Consider the following 16,626-nt stretch of genomic DNA (forward strand, 5'->3'; position numbering starts at 1 on the left):
GTTAAACCACTTTTCTTCAAAATGGGTCTTTTTTTACTCATTAATGAGTACTTTCAAGTTAGCGTGTATACCGCATCCGTGTATACCGCATCCGTGTATACGAATACACTTACTACCCCTGTTGGGTGGTTTTGCTCCTCCGTTTTTGACAACATTAGAAGGAGAAAAGGAGACAAACTAGTCAAAAGTAGGTAAAAGTGAACTGGCCGTTGGGTACTTTTTTCTTACCGTGTACGAATACAGCACCCCACACGAATAAAGCCCTACAGTAAAAGTATGGACGACTGACACCACAAAACTGAAAAAAGCTGTTCCAATCCAATGACGTTTATATAAGGTCTGGGCCAAAGGGCTTATTGGTGTTAGTGAAATGTGCAAATGGTTAGTGGTGTTCGTATTATATTGCAATGTTTATCTTTTTACACGAAACAGCTGTTGGCAGTGACGTATTTCTATATTCTCTTCTCAGTATGTTGGCAGTGACGTATTTCTATCTGTTCGGAGATGTTCAGCAATGTTTACAACATTTTTGTTTCTAACACCAGCAAGCTGCCTGTTGGCCCAGACCTTATATAAATGTCATTGGTTCCAATCGAGCAAAGCGGTGCATTTTGACGGTTCGATTGGAACAACTTTTGACAGACGTCCATACTTTTACTGTAGGGCTTTACACACGAATTGCCGGCGACAAAGTGACGTCATTTGACATTGGGCGACTTAAAGACTGACGTTTTTAAATTGGTGTGTGTTTTTTTTTGTCGTGCGCTCAGCCATCTTGTCTGGTTTGTTTATAAACAAACTAGACAAGATGGCTGAGTGCACGGAGCGCACCGCAAATTCCTTCACCCGAGCCGCGAAGGAAAGTAGCAACTTTAACAGTAAGTATTCAAATATTTGTTATATTTAGTGTTATTATTTGTAATTTCTCATCAACTAGCATTTTCACCAAATATACTAGAATGTTTTGGTTCTATCTCTTTCACTCTACTCAAAACTGAAATGCATAAAAAAATGACAAAATGATACGCACTCTTTGCACACTGTCAAAGAATCATTGTACACAAAATCAACTTTGTTCAAATCAAAACAAAAAAACTAACCCATCTGGTGGATGATGGCACAAGCTTCCAAGAAAATTCTATTACAGTGAACCACATTATTTAAATGTATTTCTTCGCCAGTTAGTCGTCTGTCACTTCGTTTGTGCTCGATAGGATGCATCCATTTAGCCATCGGCATAAGGACAATAAGATCGAGATGAGCAGGAGTCTAGATGGTTTTATCATTTTATTATTGATGAAGCTCCTATAGAGCTGGAGTGTAGCAAGAAAGTTGATTGCATAATTTACCAAACAAACCCGTAACGTACTTTACTCAGCTGGCTGGCATGCCGCCATGTTATTGAAACCAACATCTGAAACGTCACAATTCCAGTGTGAACTGCAAAAATGGCGTGACTGAATTGTCTTATTTTTATCAAATGAAATTATTTTCCCTTTTATGCCATATAAATGGTTGACTTCGTGGAAGAAAATCAGAAAATAATATTTTATGAGTCCTAAGTTTATTTTTCACAAAATGTAAGCAAAAATATTAAGAATATCCATAATATCAGTCACGCCTTTTTTGAAATTCTGGCTTGAATCTTCTATTTGTTTACAAATTATGAGCTGTCAGTGGGGCCCGCAATTCGCGGGTCCGCAGCGATGTTAGCTCTTTTCAAGGCAAGGCAAACAAGATAGGGATGCCAGCTAGCTGACTTTACTACACTAAAAAAAATGCTAAACGTTGTTCTTATTGTGTTGCACTTGACATGCACTTTTAGGGGGGAGGAGGGTTTTGGAAACTGTGACTACACTCAAAAATATAACTAATCGAATAAAGATTAAAATTTAAACATGTTATGGTTAAGCAATGTTTATGCATAGATCGGCTTAAAATTTGATCCCATAATTCAGTGCCAACATTTCAAAGGGGCGTAATTGCATTTGTAAACAATGACTTTCGTCGTTGATTTTTCGGGAATTAAAGCTCACTCATGGAATTGAATGACACCAGCTGGTAGATGAATGTTTCCTGTCTCAGCTAGCATTGGTAATTTGGAGGGGTGGGCTTTTATTTGCGAAAAATCGACGACTAAAGCCATTGTTTACAAAAGCAATTACGCCCCTTTGAAATGTTGTCACTGAATTATACTAAGTTCGAATAATGGCGAGGAATTCATCCAATGTTTATTAAATTGCAACGTTGACAGGATGACGCTTGCAATTGTTCGGTTAGTTTTTAAGATTACAATTCAGTTTATTTTTTATTTTTAGCAAGGTTCTTAATTTTAGATACTCAGGATCGCTGACATCACCGTGGATTTTATTTCCGCTGGCCAGCCAGTTGCATGCATCGGAAGCATTGAAGAGCTGGATAAGAACTCATGTGTGCGAATGAGCGTTCGCCATACACACTTAATCTAGCTCGGTAAAATCTCCAACAGCCGATTACCTCGGCATTTGCTTTTGCTGATATCACAAACGAAGTGACAGACGACTAACTGGCGAAGAAATCCATTAAAATAATGTGGATCACAGTAATAGAATTTTCTTCGAAGCTTATGCCATCATCCACCAGATGGGCTAGTTTTTTTGTTTTGATTTGAACAATGTTGATTTTGTGTACAATGATTCTTTGACAGTGTGTAAAGAGTGTATCATTTTGTCATTTTTTTTATGCATTTCAGTTTTGAGTAGAGTGAAAGAGATAGAACCAAAACATTCTAATACATTTGGTGAAAATGCTAGTACAATCCAGTAGTAGTGTTGCCATGTGGTACAATCTAGTAGTAGTGGTGTTGCCGTGTGGTACACTGAAAAATTGAAATAGCAGGTTAGTCACCAAAGTTTTCGAGCCGCTCCGTCTGTCACTTCGTTTGTGCTGATATCTCTGCAAAATATCTGTTTGTTAGCTGATATCTCAGCAAAATGTTATTTGTTAGCTGAGTTTCGGCAATTGTTTTACTGAATCTCAGCAAAATAAATTGCAGAATCACTCGGCTGTTGGAATCTCGGCGAAAAAAAATAAGTGTGTAGAGCCATCGACCACTTTGAAATCCCGTCGAATTTCCTGGGAAATTCTCAGCAGTGATTGCTGGTTCGATGTCCTTCACACAGAATCACTATCCGTTTGAGAATGCTGCGAATTTCCTAAGCAACAGCTTACCGGCTGACTTCATTGGCGAGGGAATCGATAAGACGCGTGACTGTTGGTCATTTTAACGGCTTTGTTCAACAAGCCCCCGTTCTAGAACCTGTACTGCACCGGACTAATTAGTGCTGACTAGTATTTTAAAGGTGGTGGTCCACAAGTGCGATGCGGCGATGCGGCTAAACTTGATTAACTCGGTACCATGTCCGGTAGTGAACCGGATTCTAACTCGAGCGGTTTTGTACGGCGCAGGGATCAGAACAATTTATAAATAAATACCCGCATAAGCGCGAACCATAAATTGACCTTACCTAAAATGGTTATAAATTGTTTATAATCCCTGCTAAACTTCAACTGAAATGGTTATGGAACTTTACACGAACGTTTAATGATAAAGTTTTAACCTTAAGTATTATAGTTTTTTGGAAGTGGACCTTACAAATAATGGGTTGTTAAGAACCATTACCATTCAAAATTCTTGTTTTCTCCATACATTTTCGGAAAGAAAACTATACTAAAACCTTTTAACTTATGGTTTGAGAACATTAATGGTAATGGTTATGGTAACCAGTAAGGTCCATGAATGGTTTTGTAACATCGATCAAGTTTATGTGGAATATATCACGAATTGGTTGCCTTTAAATTACTGATTACCAATTCACGATATATTTCACGTAAAGTTGAGCGATAATACAAAACCATTAATGGACCTTACTGACTACCATAACCATAACCATTAATGTTCTCAAACCATAAGTAAAAACGTTCTAATATAGTTCTCTTTCCGAAAATGTATGGAGAAAACAAGAATTTGGAATTGTAATGGTTCTTAACAACCCATTATTTGTAAGGTCCGCTTCCAAAAAACCATAATACAGAAGGTTAAAACTTTATTACACAAACGTTCATGTAAAGTTCCATAACCATTTCTGTTGAAGTTTAGCAGGGATTATAAACAATTTATAACCATTATCGGTAAGGTCATGTGATGGTTCGCGTTTATGCGGGTATCCTTATTTATTTCTATGTTGATAGGTACCTACCGTGGAAGCACCATATTTGACGCGGGTCCAAACTTGACGCACTTTCCAATCAATTCGATCATAACTCCTGTTTCGGTTTGAATTGCACCGAAATTGTAATTTTCTGTCCTTTGTTTACACTCATGCCACCCATTCATAACAAAAAACCTACTTTGTTTATTGCTAATAAGAGCAATCAAAATCAAAACGAAAAAGCCATCTGTCAAATGCGTCATTTTTTTCTCATCGTAGCAACAACGCTAAGGAGCAAGTTTAATGTTTATTGTTAGTTTTCACGCAGAAAATCAGTTTTCGTGTAATAATATGTTACTAACTATTAAACTGTAAGTATTTTTAACGTTTAACAGCTGATTCAGCAATATATAGTATGTTAGAGCACATTATTTAACGAAAATGTTTTGCGTCAATTTAGGCTCACAGTGGCCCTTATTATTTTCTATGTGAAACATGGAGCCCAAGATGCCGAAAGCTTCACGTAGGCGAGCTAATCCTCCTGCTGTCGCTACAAGCGACGAGTATAGAGCGTGGTTTGAAAGGATGGAAGCAGACAAACAGAAGGAAGAACAAATTCGAGCGGAGAAAAAGGCAGCCAGAGAAGCGAAGAAATTGACCACAGCAAAACGTCTTGAAAATAAACCTAAATCTGCTCCAAAGAAGATGAAATTGATTGTTTGATCTTTAATGATTTGTATATTTACCATATTTCATCAACCATTCAATAAACACTTGTTTTTTGTTGAAATTAAGCTATTTTTTTAAGTGCGTCAAATAAAGAACACCTTGCGTCAAATAAGGCACATTACAGATTCTATGCGTCAAGTTAGGAACCCAAAGTACCAAACAGAAATTTATTATAACATCAAGAAATTAACAGATATTTACGTTTTATTTATTTTTCCTACATTCTGTATTTACTGAACTATTACCAACAATCAATACGAAACTAACGATTTTAAATTGGCTCACCACTTTAGGAGCCTATTGGTCCCAAGTAAACGATTAACGTACCCTATTCTAGCCGAAATTCTAGTACTACGCAATGTTTGTTTTGATTCGCTATGAAAGTTTGATAGATAAAATGAGGGGTTATTGGTTTTTCTATGTTTCGAGGGGTGAATCGATTAGCTTGGGACCAAAGAGAGTACCAGAGCTGAGCCAAAAAGTTGAGCACGTTATTTCGGGACCTTCTAGTCTTAGAGTTACCTCTATGCTATTACCATAGAGGTAACTCTAAGACTAGTAGGTCCCGAAGAAAATCATTATTATTTTTGGCTCACTCAGTACCAGAACAACGGTCTCAAGCAGTCCCAAGCTATTTCACTCACCCCTGCATGTTCTGCATGAATCCACACACCCCTGATGTTATCTGTCAAACTTTCATAGCGAATCAAAACAAACATAGTGTAGTAATAGAATTTCAACTAGAATAGGGTACGTTAATCGTTTGCTAGGGACCAATAGGCTACTAAAGTGGTGAGCCAATTTAAAATCGTTAGTTTCGTATTGATTGTTGCTATTACCACAAACGAAGTGACAGACGGAGCGGCTCGAAAACTTTGGTGACTAACCTGCTATTTCAATTTTTCAGTGTACCTCACGGCAACACTATCTACTCATATGTACTAGCTTAAAATATATAGTTGATGCTATTGGCCTTGACGGCGAATCTATAGCTCTTTACTCCTATGGTAAAATCCGTAAGCAAACGTCAGACTGTGCGTGAAATTTACTTTCAAAAACGAAGAGGTTCGCAAGTGGTGCTGGTGCTGAAGAGTATGAACTGCTGTTGGATGATCAGATTGATTTCGTCCAGGCACTCCGACTGGATGGAACTAAAGAAAAGGACCGGAAAGCACCGGTATCTGAGGCGGAAAGGAAGAAGATGGACATTGAGGAAACGAAGAAATCACTTCCAGTTTTTCCATTCAAGGAGGATCTCATAGCCGCTATAAAAGAACACCAGATTCTTATTATCGAAGGAGAAACGGGTTCGGGAAAAACGACACAGATTCCACAGTATCTCTATGAAGCTGGGTTTACAAACGACGGCAAGAAGATTGGATGTACTCAGCCTCGTCGCGTGGCAGCGATGTCCGTGGCGGCACGTGTTGCACAGGAAATGGGCGTCAAGTTGGGCAACGAAGTTGGTTATAGTATTCGTTTCGAGGATTGCACATCCGAGCGGACTGTCATTAAATACATGACAGATGGTACGTTGCACAGGGAGTTTCTTTCGGAACCGGACCTAGCTTCGTATAGTGTGATGATTATCGATGAAGCTCACGAGCGTACGTTGCACACGGACATTCTGTTTGGATTGGTGAAGGACATTGCGCGGTTTCGGTTGGATTTGAAACTACTGATTTCCAGTGCCACGTTGGATGCGGAAAAGTTTTCGGATTTCTTCGATGATGCGAACATATTCCGTATTCCTGGTCGTCGTTTTCCGGTACGTAGTTAGATTTGACTTGCTTTGTGTTTTGCTGTAAAATCTAACTTTTTCTCTTCTAGGTTGATGTCTTCTACACCAAAGCACCGGAAGCAGATTATATCGATGCATGTGTGGTGTCGGTTCTACAGATTCATGCCACTCAGCCTCTTGGAGACATTCTTGTATTTTTAACTGGTAAGTGGGTCTATTTCTATGCGATGTTAAAAAATTACATTTTTTTTTCGTTCCAGGACAAGAGGAAATCGAAGCCTGCCAGGAGATGCTCCAGGATCGCGTCAAGCGGTTGGGTTCCAAACTCAAGGAACTACTCATCCTTCCCATTTATGCCAATCTGCCTTCGGTCATGCAGGCGAAAATTTTCGATCCAACTCCACCGAACGCCCGGAAAGTCGTACTGGCCACCAACATCGCCGAGACATCACTAACCATCGATAATATAATGTACGTGATCGATCCGGGCTTTGCAAAGCAAAATAATTTTAACTCCAGAACCGGGATGGAGACCCTGATGGTCGTGCCCATTTCGAAAGCGTCTGCCAATCAACGTGCAGGTCGAGCAGGGCGCGTTGCCCCTGGCAAGTGCTTTCGTCTGTACATAGCCTGGGCATACAAACACGAGCTGGAAGACAACACCGTCCCGGAAATTCAGCGCATAAACCTGGGCAATGCCGTGCTAATGCTCAAAGCTCTTGGAATCAACGATTTGCTTCATTTCGATTTCCTCGATCCTCCACCACATGAAACGTTGGTTTTGGCATTGGAGCAACTTTACGCCCTAGGGGCATTGAATCACCACGGTGAATTGACCAAACTTGGACGGCGGATGGCGGAATTTCCGGTCGATCCCATGATGGCAAAAATGCTGCTTGCTAGTGAAAAGTACAAATGTTCCGAGGAGGTGGTGGCCATCGCTGCAATTCTATCGGTGAATGGAGCCATCTTCTACCGACCGAAAGATAAAATCATCCACGCAGATACGGCCCGGAAGAACTTCAACCACATGCACGGGGACCACTTGAGTTTGCTGCAGGTCTACAATCAATGGGCCGAATCGGACTACAGCACTCAGTGGTGTTACGAAAATTTCATTCAGTTCCGTTCGATGAAACGAGCTCGCGATGTCCGGGAGCAGCTGGTTGGGTTAATGCAGCGAGTCGAAATCGAAATGGTTTCCAGTCTGCCGGAAACGACCAACATCCGGAAGGCTATTACAGCCGGGTACTTTTATCACGTCGCTCGGCTCTCCAAGGGGGGGTCACTACAAAACGGCCAAGCACAATCAGACGGTGATGATCCATCCGAATTCGGCACTGTTCGAAGAACTGCCTCGTTGGGTGCTGTACCACGAGCTGGTGTTTACGACGAAGGAGTACATGCGGTCGGTGATTGAAATCGAAAGCAAGTGGCTGCTGGAGGCGGCACCGCATTACTACAAACCGAAGGAGCTCGAGGATTCCACCAATAAAAAGATGCCGAAAACGATCGGTCGGGCCACGCTGACCGAGGCGTAGGTTGTGATGAGACGGTTTGGGGTAATTCAAGCGCATTTTTCGCACTATGTATTCAACGGGAATTGTTGTTATTTGCGATGACATTATCCTACCTAGGGTGTCGGGTGTAAATTAGTGATCTTTAGGGACAAATAGGTGAAATATAAGGTTGCTGCAACCATGCTATATTGTATGTCAGTAGAGAGCTTCATAAGGCTAGCCCGTCTAATCCCAGTCGCGCTCCTTTCCGTTTCTTCAGGTCCGGTTAGGTGGATTAGGTATTCTCTGGCACGCCGAAGCCAACTGCAGGGCTGTTACAAGTGTCGCAAATTTTGTGCGGTTTTATAGCTTTTGAAGTGCGGATTTTGCGGAAAGCTTATCGACATTGAACACATTTTTTTAAATGATATTTTAGCTTGCCCAACCAACTATTAATAACTTTACTGCTTTACTTCTTTATTAAATAATAGAAGGTCTTTCTAAACGTAGATTTTCCTGGAGTCTTCAAATAATTAGAATCGAAACTTAGTTGAATTAACCCTAAGTGGAACTAATCCGTGCCAAAGCAAATCTGAGATAGCAGTCCACGAATACCTCAGATTTGCGAATTTAGCGTAGTCGTAACAACGCCGTCCTTGACGGGAACTAACAAAGTTTATACTATTTCAAACAATCGCTGATAGGAAGTTTTTTCGCCAAGTGAATGATGAAATACTCACAATGATTTCACTGTCTTAAGATTTATTGCTGTCTCTAATAGCATATGTAGCAAAGCTATACATTATTTTTCTCTCGTCTCAATACCTACTTACTACCAAAAGTGGATGTGTTAATAACACAATCAATGATTAACAATTAAAAAAAAACCCTCACTGAATTCAACCATACACAGCAGAACATACAAAATCAAATCTCTCTTTAAAATATGCCCCGACCCGTCCGCTCTAATGCTGCGACCACTGGATCGACTTGATGTCGATACCTTCCTGGACCATCTCCCACAGCGGGGACATCTCTCGGAGTCGAGTCACGTGCTTGATGCACTTTTCAGCTATGTAGTCGATTTCCTCGATGGTGGTAAACCGTCCGATGCCAAAGCGAATCGAGCTGTGAGCCAGATCTTCGTCGTTACCAATCGCACGCAGCACATACGACGGTTCCAGCGAAGCCGAAGTGCAAGCCGACCCACTCGAGAGGGCAACGTCTTTCAGCGCCATCAACAGCGATTCACCCTCAACGTATGCAAACGACAGATTGATACATCCGGGATAAGAATGAACTGGATCGCCATTGCGGATGACTTTCGGTAGCGATGCGAAGATTTGGTCCATCAGGCGTTTCGAGAGGAACTCCATCCATTTGTGATCGTACTCCATTTCACGGCTAGCGATTTCACAGGCTTCCCCCAATCCAACGACCAGTGGAGTCGGAACGGTTCCACTTCGAATGCCACGCTCCTGGCCACCTCCGCTCTGAATGGCTTCCACACGAACTCGAGGACGAATGCGAGTTGAATGCAAGAGGCTCCCAAACATACAAACTTTGCTCACGACGTTCTTATGCATAATCTAGTGTGACGTAACGTTGGATCATGCGTAAGAACACCGTGAGAACGAAGGAGTCGACTACATTCTTTCTGCCGCACCTATAGTACCGCACACGGTTCCCGCGCTGACTGTTCCTTACTTTCTCACTCTAATCAAAATTTCCTTCGATGAGTGAGAAAACAGGACCCCGTCAACGCGAGTGAGAACGCGAGTTGCCAGATCATTGCACACAAAACCAACTTGAATTAATTCAAATCAAAAATACTAGCGAACCTGGCGGTGAGCGGCGGAAAGTGGTCTAAAATTCTATTACAGAGAACCACCTTATTTTAATTAATTTCTTCGGAGAAAGTCGTCTGTAACTTCGTTTGTGCTATTACTGTGTAAAATATTGATTGAATTGGTAAGACTCTCATTTTTTAGAACATGTTTGAATTTGAAATTGTCTTAACTGCGTCAAGTATGGTGCTTCCACGGTAGTACCAAGAAAATAAAACATATTTTTGTTAGTTTTTGCAGCATTTTTGATTTGCATTAAAAAACAAAGCAAATGAAACTGACAGAAAAGCATACTCTAAATACAAATAAAATAGCGGTTATGAATCGAATAAATACATTCACTTTATTCTATCTATGCATAAACCATTTTTATACTAAGTTCGTATTCTCTCACTTTATACCAAGCTATGCGTCGGTCAGGAGAGTTGCGATTTAGCGTAACTTTTAATCTATTTTATGTTTGAAAATCTTTTGAGTGTAGTTTTCCATCTCGGAACTCACCGACATTAAAGAGCCTGAATTTATAAAGAGACGACATCTTATCCATTTGACAGGTCTTCTGCTCGATTGGAATCAATGACGTTTATATAAGGTCTGGGCCAAAGGGCTTATTGGTGTTAGTGAAATGTGCAAATGGTTAGTGGTGTTCGTATTGTATTGCAATGTTTATCTTTTTACACGAAACAGCTGTTGGCAGTGACGTATTTCTATCTGTTCTCAGTATGTCGGCAGTGACGTATATCTATCTGTTCGCAGATGTTCAGCAATGTTTACAACATTTTTGCTTCTAACACCAGCAAGCTGCCTGTTGGCCCAGACCTTATATAAATGTCATTGGATTGGAATGACTTTTCCTATGACTTTGACAGACAATCGATTGTTCCAATTTTGACATTTCGCCTCTTTATAAATTTAGGCTCTTTAACCGACATCATCAACAGTTTGCTGATAGATCAGTGCACGGTCCCTAACCTCACTTTTTGCTTCCTATCATTTTGTCTGTGAGTAAAAGAGATGGCAACGAATGGGAGCCAAAACAAACCACCCAAAACTGTCAAAATTTACGGGAGAGGGAAGAGTGCGGCAAATCTTCGTGCACTGATCTATAGCCACAAAACATAGAACGGTGAATTCAAATTTACTTTTTCCAATTATACAGGCTTCCCTAATAAAAATTGTATGGTTAATTTGCTTAACGACGTGTTTTGGGTATCATCCAAACCATTTATGGAATAGTTCAATGATTTGGGTTATCGTTCGTGTATGGTTATTTTTTATTAGGGTTTTTAGTTCTAACCATAAACGAACTCAGCCATATTATGCGGTGTAAATGACTGCGCAGTCGGTAAAATCGGTTTGACATTCAACTTTTTCTTTTAGTTTTAACCTGTTTTAACTTGTAGGTTTGTGAGTAAACATTCCAGTGTGACTGACTCGGGACCATATTTTTGCTGGAAAAATCTTAATTATTATCTTAATCAACAATGTCTAGTGTTAGCGAGAAAATGGATACCGACACAACTGCTACCGTTAAACGTAAGCCAATTTGTATGATAGTTCTTGGTATGGCGGGTTCCGGCAAAACGACATTTGTACGCAAGTTGGCCCAGTACAAACATGACGAACACAATCCGTATCTCATCAATTTAGATCCAGCATGTCGCGAAGTTCCGTACCCTGCAAATATCGGTAGGTTCTCAGCAGATATACGTACTATATAATTTAATTTTGAACTTCCTGCTAGACGTTCGCGATACTATCAACTACAAAGAGGTTATGAAGCAGTACAATCTCGGACCCAACGGAGGAATTGTAACCGCTTTGAATTTGTTCTCCACGAAGTTTGGTAAAGTGATAGAATTAGTTGAGCGAACGCAGGATAAACACAAATATTGTGTCATAGACACACCTGGGCAGATTGAGGTGTTTACCTGGTCTGCATCCGGCACAATTATAACGGAAGCTTTGGCAACAGCATTCCCTACAGTCGTTGTATATGTAATGGATATTGTACGTTCAGCGAGCCCTACCACCTTCATGTCAAACATGTTGTACGCTTGTTCTATTCTCTACAAAGCCCGCTTACCCTTCATAATTGTACTCAACAAGATTGATGTGCAAGAATTTGATTTTGCCATCGAGTGGATGCAAGACTTTGAATCATTCCAGGAAGCACTTGAGAATGAAACAACCTACGTCAGTAATCTGACGCGAACAATGTCCCTGACATTGGACGAGTTTTATCGAGATCTAAAAGCTTGTGGCGTGTCGTCCAAATCTGGGATTGGGTTCGGGAAATTTTTCGAACTTGTCGAAGAAGCGGCAAAAGAATACGAAACCGATTATAAAGCAGAATACGATAAGCTACGGGTAGAAAAGATGGCAGAACGAAAAACGAAGGAAGAAGAACAGCTAACGAAGATAACCCAACAAGGCAAAGGACAGGAAGTACCTCTGATAAATGAGCTGAGCAGTGGCCGTGAAAGGGCGGATATCTATTTGAAACATCCGGGTAACGAAAGCTCCGAGGACGAGGAAGGCCATGAAGACGACGCTTCGGTATGCCCAGGTTAGTGATTTTTTGACTTTGCACCTATGATCAAATACTAATCCGTTATTGAATCCGCATCTAAACATTTCCAGAAATGGAAAATTAAAAAAAAAAACGATGCTCCTTGTTCCAAATATCAAGCAATATTAGTCTACAGTAATTCAATAAACTATTCGAAGAATAACTTTCATCAGTGATGCCACGTATACAGATTTATCTGTAATGGTACAGTTTTTTTTTTAAATTTTCGATGCAGAAATCTGTAATACAGATACAGATTTTCGAAAAACTATGCAAAGTACAGTTTTGGCAGTTAGATATAAATCACTTCGATTGAACTTGGGACATCTGACTAAAATGCTGGCCAGACTGAGCAATTGACATGTTATAAGCCTATTTTTGTTGCCGATAATTCAAACTGAACAGGTTCTAAGTAACATTGATCGATTCTCTTCATCCATTTTCTCTTTCGTTAATAACATGGGTATTGCACCGTTTCTTGTCGTATTAGAAGATAGATAATAGGTTATTTCACCGATCGGTGTGCTGAAAAAAGTGGGGAATAACAACATGGCCAACATGGCTGTGAAAAGACCAATATAATCTGTCAATGTTGTTTAGTTCCTAATGCATTATTCAGCTTGAATTATTATAACACCCTTGTAACATGTTATAATGCTGTAGGCATAAGGGCGGTATCCCTTATGGTTCTTAAATTCCAATCGTCTAAGTAAAACTCAAATCGCCGGTCCTAGTCATATACGTATACGCTTGAAAATGACTCTTGTTTCTGCTATTCATCGAAAATAGCTATACAGACTGCTAAACAGTAATTATCGCTTTGCTTCTTTTTACAGGTGATGACGAAGCCGAGGAAACCAACTTCACCTCATTTGTTCGAAAGCATAAAGAGCTTCAGCAGGAAGCGGCGAAAAACCAATCAGCTAACAAATAAAAGTAAATAAAACTACATTGCGTAACATTCATTGAAGTGAAAAATGTTTACAACAATTTTATTTCAACATTTAACACCAATTAGCAAAACCAGAGGAACAATAATCACAGGCAAAAATTCACGAAAACTGTATCTTCGTTACGGGGTACACTTTGAGTGTCTTTCCAAAGCGTTCGATATCTGTTATGTAGTTGCGCCCTGTATCGTCTGTGGTCAAGTAGTGAATTGAAAATTCCCTGTCCAGATCTTCGGTTTCCGCCTCATCCACTTTTTCGGAGTCCTCACTGTTACAATGAATCGACTTGTCGCTGCATCCAACTACTTGAACGGAAAACTTTCGTCGATATCGGTTATCAAATACAAGCTGATTATAGAAATCTACAATGTTCTGCTTGCTCAAATGATCTATGTGTTCCATTTCCAGCTTGTTTCGGTTGAAAACATACTCCTCGGTAGTAATCTCGGCCCAGTTTCGGTTTACTTCATTCTTCAATTCAGTGTCAACTATTTGCTTGCGTTTCAGGAGTGAACTCTTCACCAATTGAAAATCTTCTTCCGGCATATCCTTCAAAATTTGTACAAATCTTTCGTTGAAGTCTTCGATCCTCTCGTCAATGTGCTGGTACGTGAATTTGTCTTCTTGCGAGTGAATCGTTACCGAATATCCTAATATACCAAAGTTATCCCGGATTGTTATGGACACATCATAGCCGAGCTGTTCTTTGGTCCGTAGTATGTCGAAGAGTGGTTCTTCGATTAACATCACCAGCAATTCCAATTGTGAATTGATCGCTGGAGTCACAGGTCCAGCTTGGTAGAAGGAGGTCGTTACCGTGTTGACGTCTTTCTCACGGAAGGATTTCACCGTCAGATAGTTGTTTCCTAGCGGAATTTCTCGTGCTTTTGATTCAGTGAGAGATTTCTAAAAAAAAAAAGAACATACCATTAGCTTCCTCAAAGTATCTTAATTTTGTGATAATTAACTAACATCGAGTATTTCACCAGTCTCAAGGTTGCTTAACACTTTCGACATAACATCCAAAGCATCCTGCTTCCGAGTGTTTCCCTGTATCAGCGATTGAATTTTCACTTGGCGGAAATATTTTTTGGAAAATTGACTGAGATTGTCAATGGTTAAGTTTTTCAATAAATTGAACCGCTCTAGAGTAGTCCAGAATGTGTCCTGTACCACCTTCAAACGAATATCCCTACAATTAAAAGAATAAATTATTATTTATGTCCTTCAACTATACGGCAGTATGCTGCATTATTACCTGTTTAGTTTACTGGCTTTTATGATTTCATTGTAGTATGCTTTAGCCAGTTTTTTCTTAATGACATCAAACACTTCGGAGTTCATGTTTTGATCAAAATCTCGCATTGCCTTGGTAATTTCATCGACAATGATTGGTAGTTTCTGATTGTACCCATCAACCTGTGGGGACATAAAATAATTGAATTTAATTACGGAGTTACAGATGCATTATTGCATGCATTACCTTCAAAATAATTCCCTTCTCAGAAGCGTAAATTTCATAATTCAGCCCTGCAACCGTGGCGGGATAAAGATCTTCAGCAATTTGAAATTTCAACATCGAAGTGTACAGACTCATAAGAGTAGCGCTGAAATTGTATAATGTCTTGATTATTAGTTCACCAATTAGTGTCACACATCACATACCATTGTGGGTCATGCATTGGTAGTGGCGAAATGAAATAGAAGTACATAAGCGACATAGGCAGGTTGAACTTGTTATCCTGTCGATACCATAGCTCCCTATTTTCGGTCTCCATTATCCTCTCGGGAAAGGGCGAAATAAGGGCCGCATCAGCATCGTCTTGGCTCGCAAAGATAGTGAAGTCCGTACTTATGTACTGATTGCGCTCTTGCAGCCTTAGCTCTGGGATGATAGTGGCATTAGCCCATAAGTTTTTCCATTCTTGTGGAATGTCTGAAATTGGAAATCATATTATTAGGTACCGTAAAATGGGCTGACTACTGGTACTGTGTTGGTGACATCGGATATTATGCAGCAGATAAATTTGGAAACTCATTTTTACGTACTCCACACGACCTTAAGGTCTGGGAAATTTCGCCTACATAGAAGTGTACCATGTACAACACGTTGATAAGACCGGTAGTTCTCTAGGGACATGAGCCGTGGACTATGCTCGAGGAGCACCTGCAAGTAATGGAAGTTTCTAAACGGCTTAGGTCAGGTGGCGCAACTCTACGTCGAGCCCAGTTTACAGAAATTCGCTTAAGCTGGAACGATATAATGGGCGGGAAACGTTGTAAGAATGCCGGAAAACAATCCCACCAAAAATGTGTTTGCTCAAATCTGGTCGGTACAAATCGCAATGGAGCGTAGCGAGCTAGGTGGTTTGATCAAGTGGTGCAAGATCTAGGAAGTGTGGGACGCTTAAGAAACTAGAGACAAGTAGTTCCGAACCGAGACAGTTGACGTTACATTGTACAGTATAAAAGAAAGACGTTTGACCGCTATTACAGTTAATGGACGCGCTTTTCATGCTTTTCCTCATGTAGTGGTGTAAAGCGCTAGTTCGTCGTAGTCGCCCATTTCCGTTCTATCGAGCACAAAACATCAATAATGATTTCAACGTGCACAATCAATAATACGTTGGTTCCTATGCGTTACACTGAACAAACGGGAAACGTAATTTTAACCTGAAAATTCAGGTAACCTCTACAAAATAGCGATCCAATCAGATTAACGTGCCACACATAACATTCAATAGCATGTGAATAAATTCCACTGGAGTTAAGTTTAGTAATGTTAATAAATTATAATAATTTATAAATTAAATCTTCAATTGACGAACTACAATCTACAGTCCTACGGAAAACGGGCGTTAACTTAAAGATCAACAGGTAAATTAGTTAGTTATATTGTTTTCTAGACTGCCTGAGTAAAAAAATAACATTTCTCAAGAATGCATTGCTCTCATTCATTTAATGAAACAAATAACTTGAAATATTTATACATCTAATCTATCATCAATTCACTTAACCATCGAGCATAAATGCGAACCATTACTTGACCTTCCCGAAAATGGTTAAAAATCATAAATAAAATGTTTCCAATATAATTC

General features: G+C 40.0%; 3 protein-coding genes and 1 pseudogene across 4 annotated transcripts in view; 2 read left to right on the forward strand and 2 right to left on the reverse strand.

Annotated features, from left to right (window-relative positions):
* Positions 1–808: 808 nt before the first annotated feature.
* LOC135703054 (probable pre-mRNA-splicing factor ATP-dependent RNA helicase mog-4) lies at positions 809–8,708 on the forward strand (annotated as a pseudogene).
* Positions 8,709–8,795: 87 nt separating this feature from the next.
* Positions 8,796–9,760, reverse strand: LOC135703057 (cysteine desulfurase-like). Its single transcript, XM_065224164.1, has one exon. It carries the CDS (start codon positions 9,743–9,745, stop codon positions 9,125–9,127), a length of 621 nt encoding a protein of 206 aa, XP_065080236.1. The 5' UTR covers positions 9,746–9,760; the 3' UTR covers positions 8,796–9,124.
* A 1,666-nt stretch (positions 9,761–11,426) lies between these two features.
* On the forward strand, positions 11,427–13,518 carry LOC135703056 (GPN-loop GTPase 1-like). Its single transcript, XM_065224163.1, has 3 exons — positions 11,427–11,695; positions 11,751–12,575; positions 13,415–13,518. Exons 1-3 carry the CDS (start codon positions 11,491–11,493, stop codon positions 13,510–13,512), a joined length of 1,128 nt encoding a protein of 375 aa, XP_065080235.1. The 5' UTR covers positions 11,427–11,490; the 3' UTR covers positions 13,513–13,518.
* A 45-nt stretch (positions 13,519–13,563) lies between these two features.
* The window catches only part of LOC135703059 (nardilysin-like), a 50,838-nt gene continuing 47,775 nt past the window's right edge, over positions 13,564–16,626 (reverse strand). For both annotated transcript variants that reach the window (XM_065224168.1, XM_065224167.1), the window contains exons 7-11: positions 15,194–15,464; positions 15,012–15,135; positions 14,787–14,947; positions 14,501–14,720; positions 13,564–14,434 (exon numbers count right to left, since the gene is read on the reverse strand). In XM_065224168.1, coding sequence (XP_065080240.1) covers positions 13,631–14,434; positions 14,501–14,720; positions 14,787–14,947; positions 15,012–15,135; positions 15,194–15,464 — 1,580 coding nt within the window. In that variant the 3' untranslated portion in view covers positions 13,564–13,630. The remainder of the gene's footprint in view (positions 14,435–14,500; positions 14,721–14,786; positions 14,948–15,011; positions 15,136–15,193; positions 15,465–16,626) is intronic.

The sequence above is a fragment of the Ochlerotatus camptorhynchus genome, unplaced genomic scaffold (assembly GCF_037179485.1).
Source record: "Ochlerotatus camptorhynchus isolate MF236.1 unplaced genomic scaffold, CSIRO-AGI_Acam_v1.1 ptg000208l, whole genome shotgun sequence".
Lineage (NCBI taxonomy): Eukaryota > Metazoa > Arthropoda > Insecta > Diptera > Culicidae > Ochlerotatus > Ochlerotatus camptorhynchus.

Coding starts and splice junctions, on each gene's coding strand:
- LOC135703057 (XM_065224164.1), bottom strand. CDS start 9,745: ATGCATAAGAACGTCGTGAGCAAAGTTTGTATGTTTGGGAGCCTCTTG.
- LOC135703056 (XM_065224163.1), top strand. CDS start 11,491: ATGTCTAGTGTTAGCGAGAAAATGGATACCGACACAACTGCTACCGTT. Junction 11,696..11,750: donor TCCGTACCCTGCAAATATCG/GTAGGTTCTCAG, acceptor ACTTCCTGCTAG/ACGTTCGCGATACTATCAAC. Junction 12,576..13,414: donor CGACGCTTCGGTATGCCCAG/GTTAGTGATTTT, acceptor TTCTTTTTACAG/GTGATGACGAAGCCGAGGAA.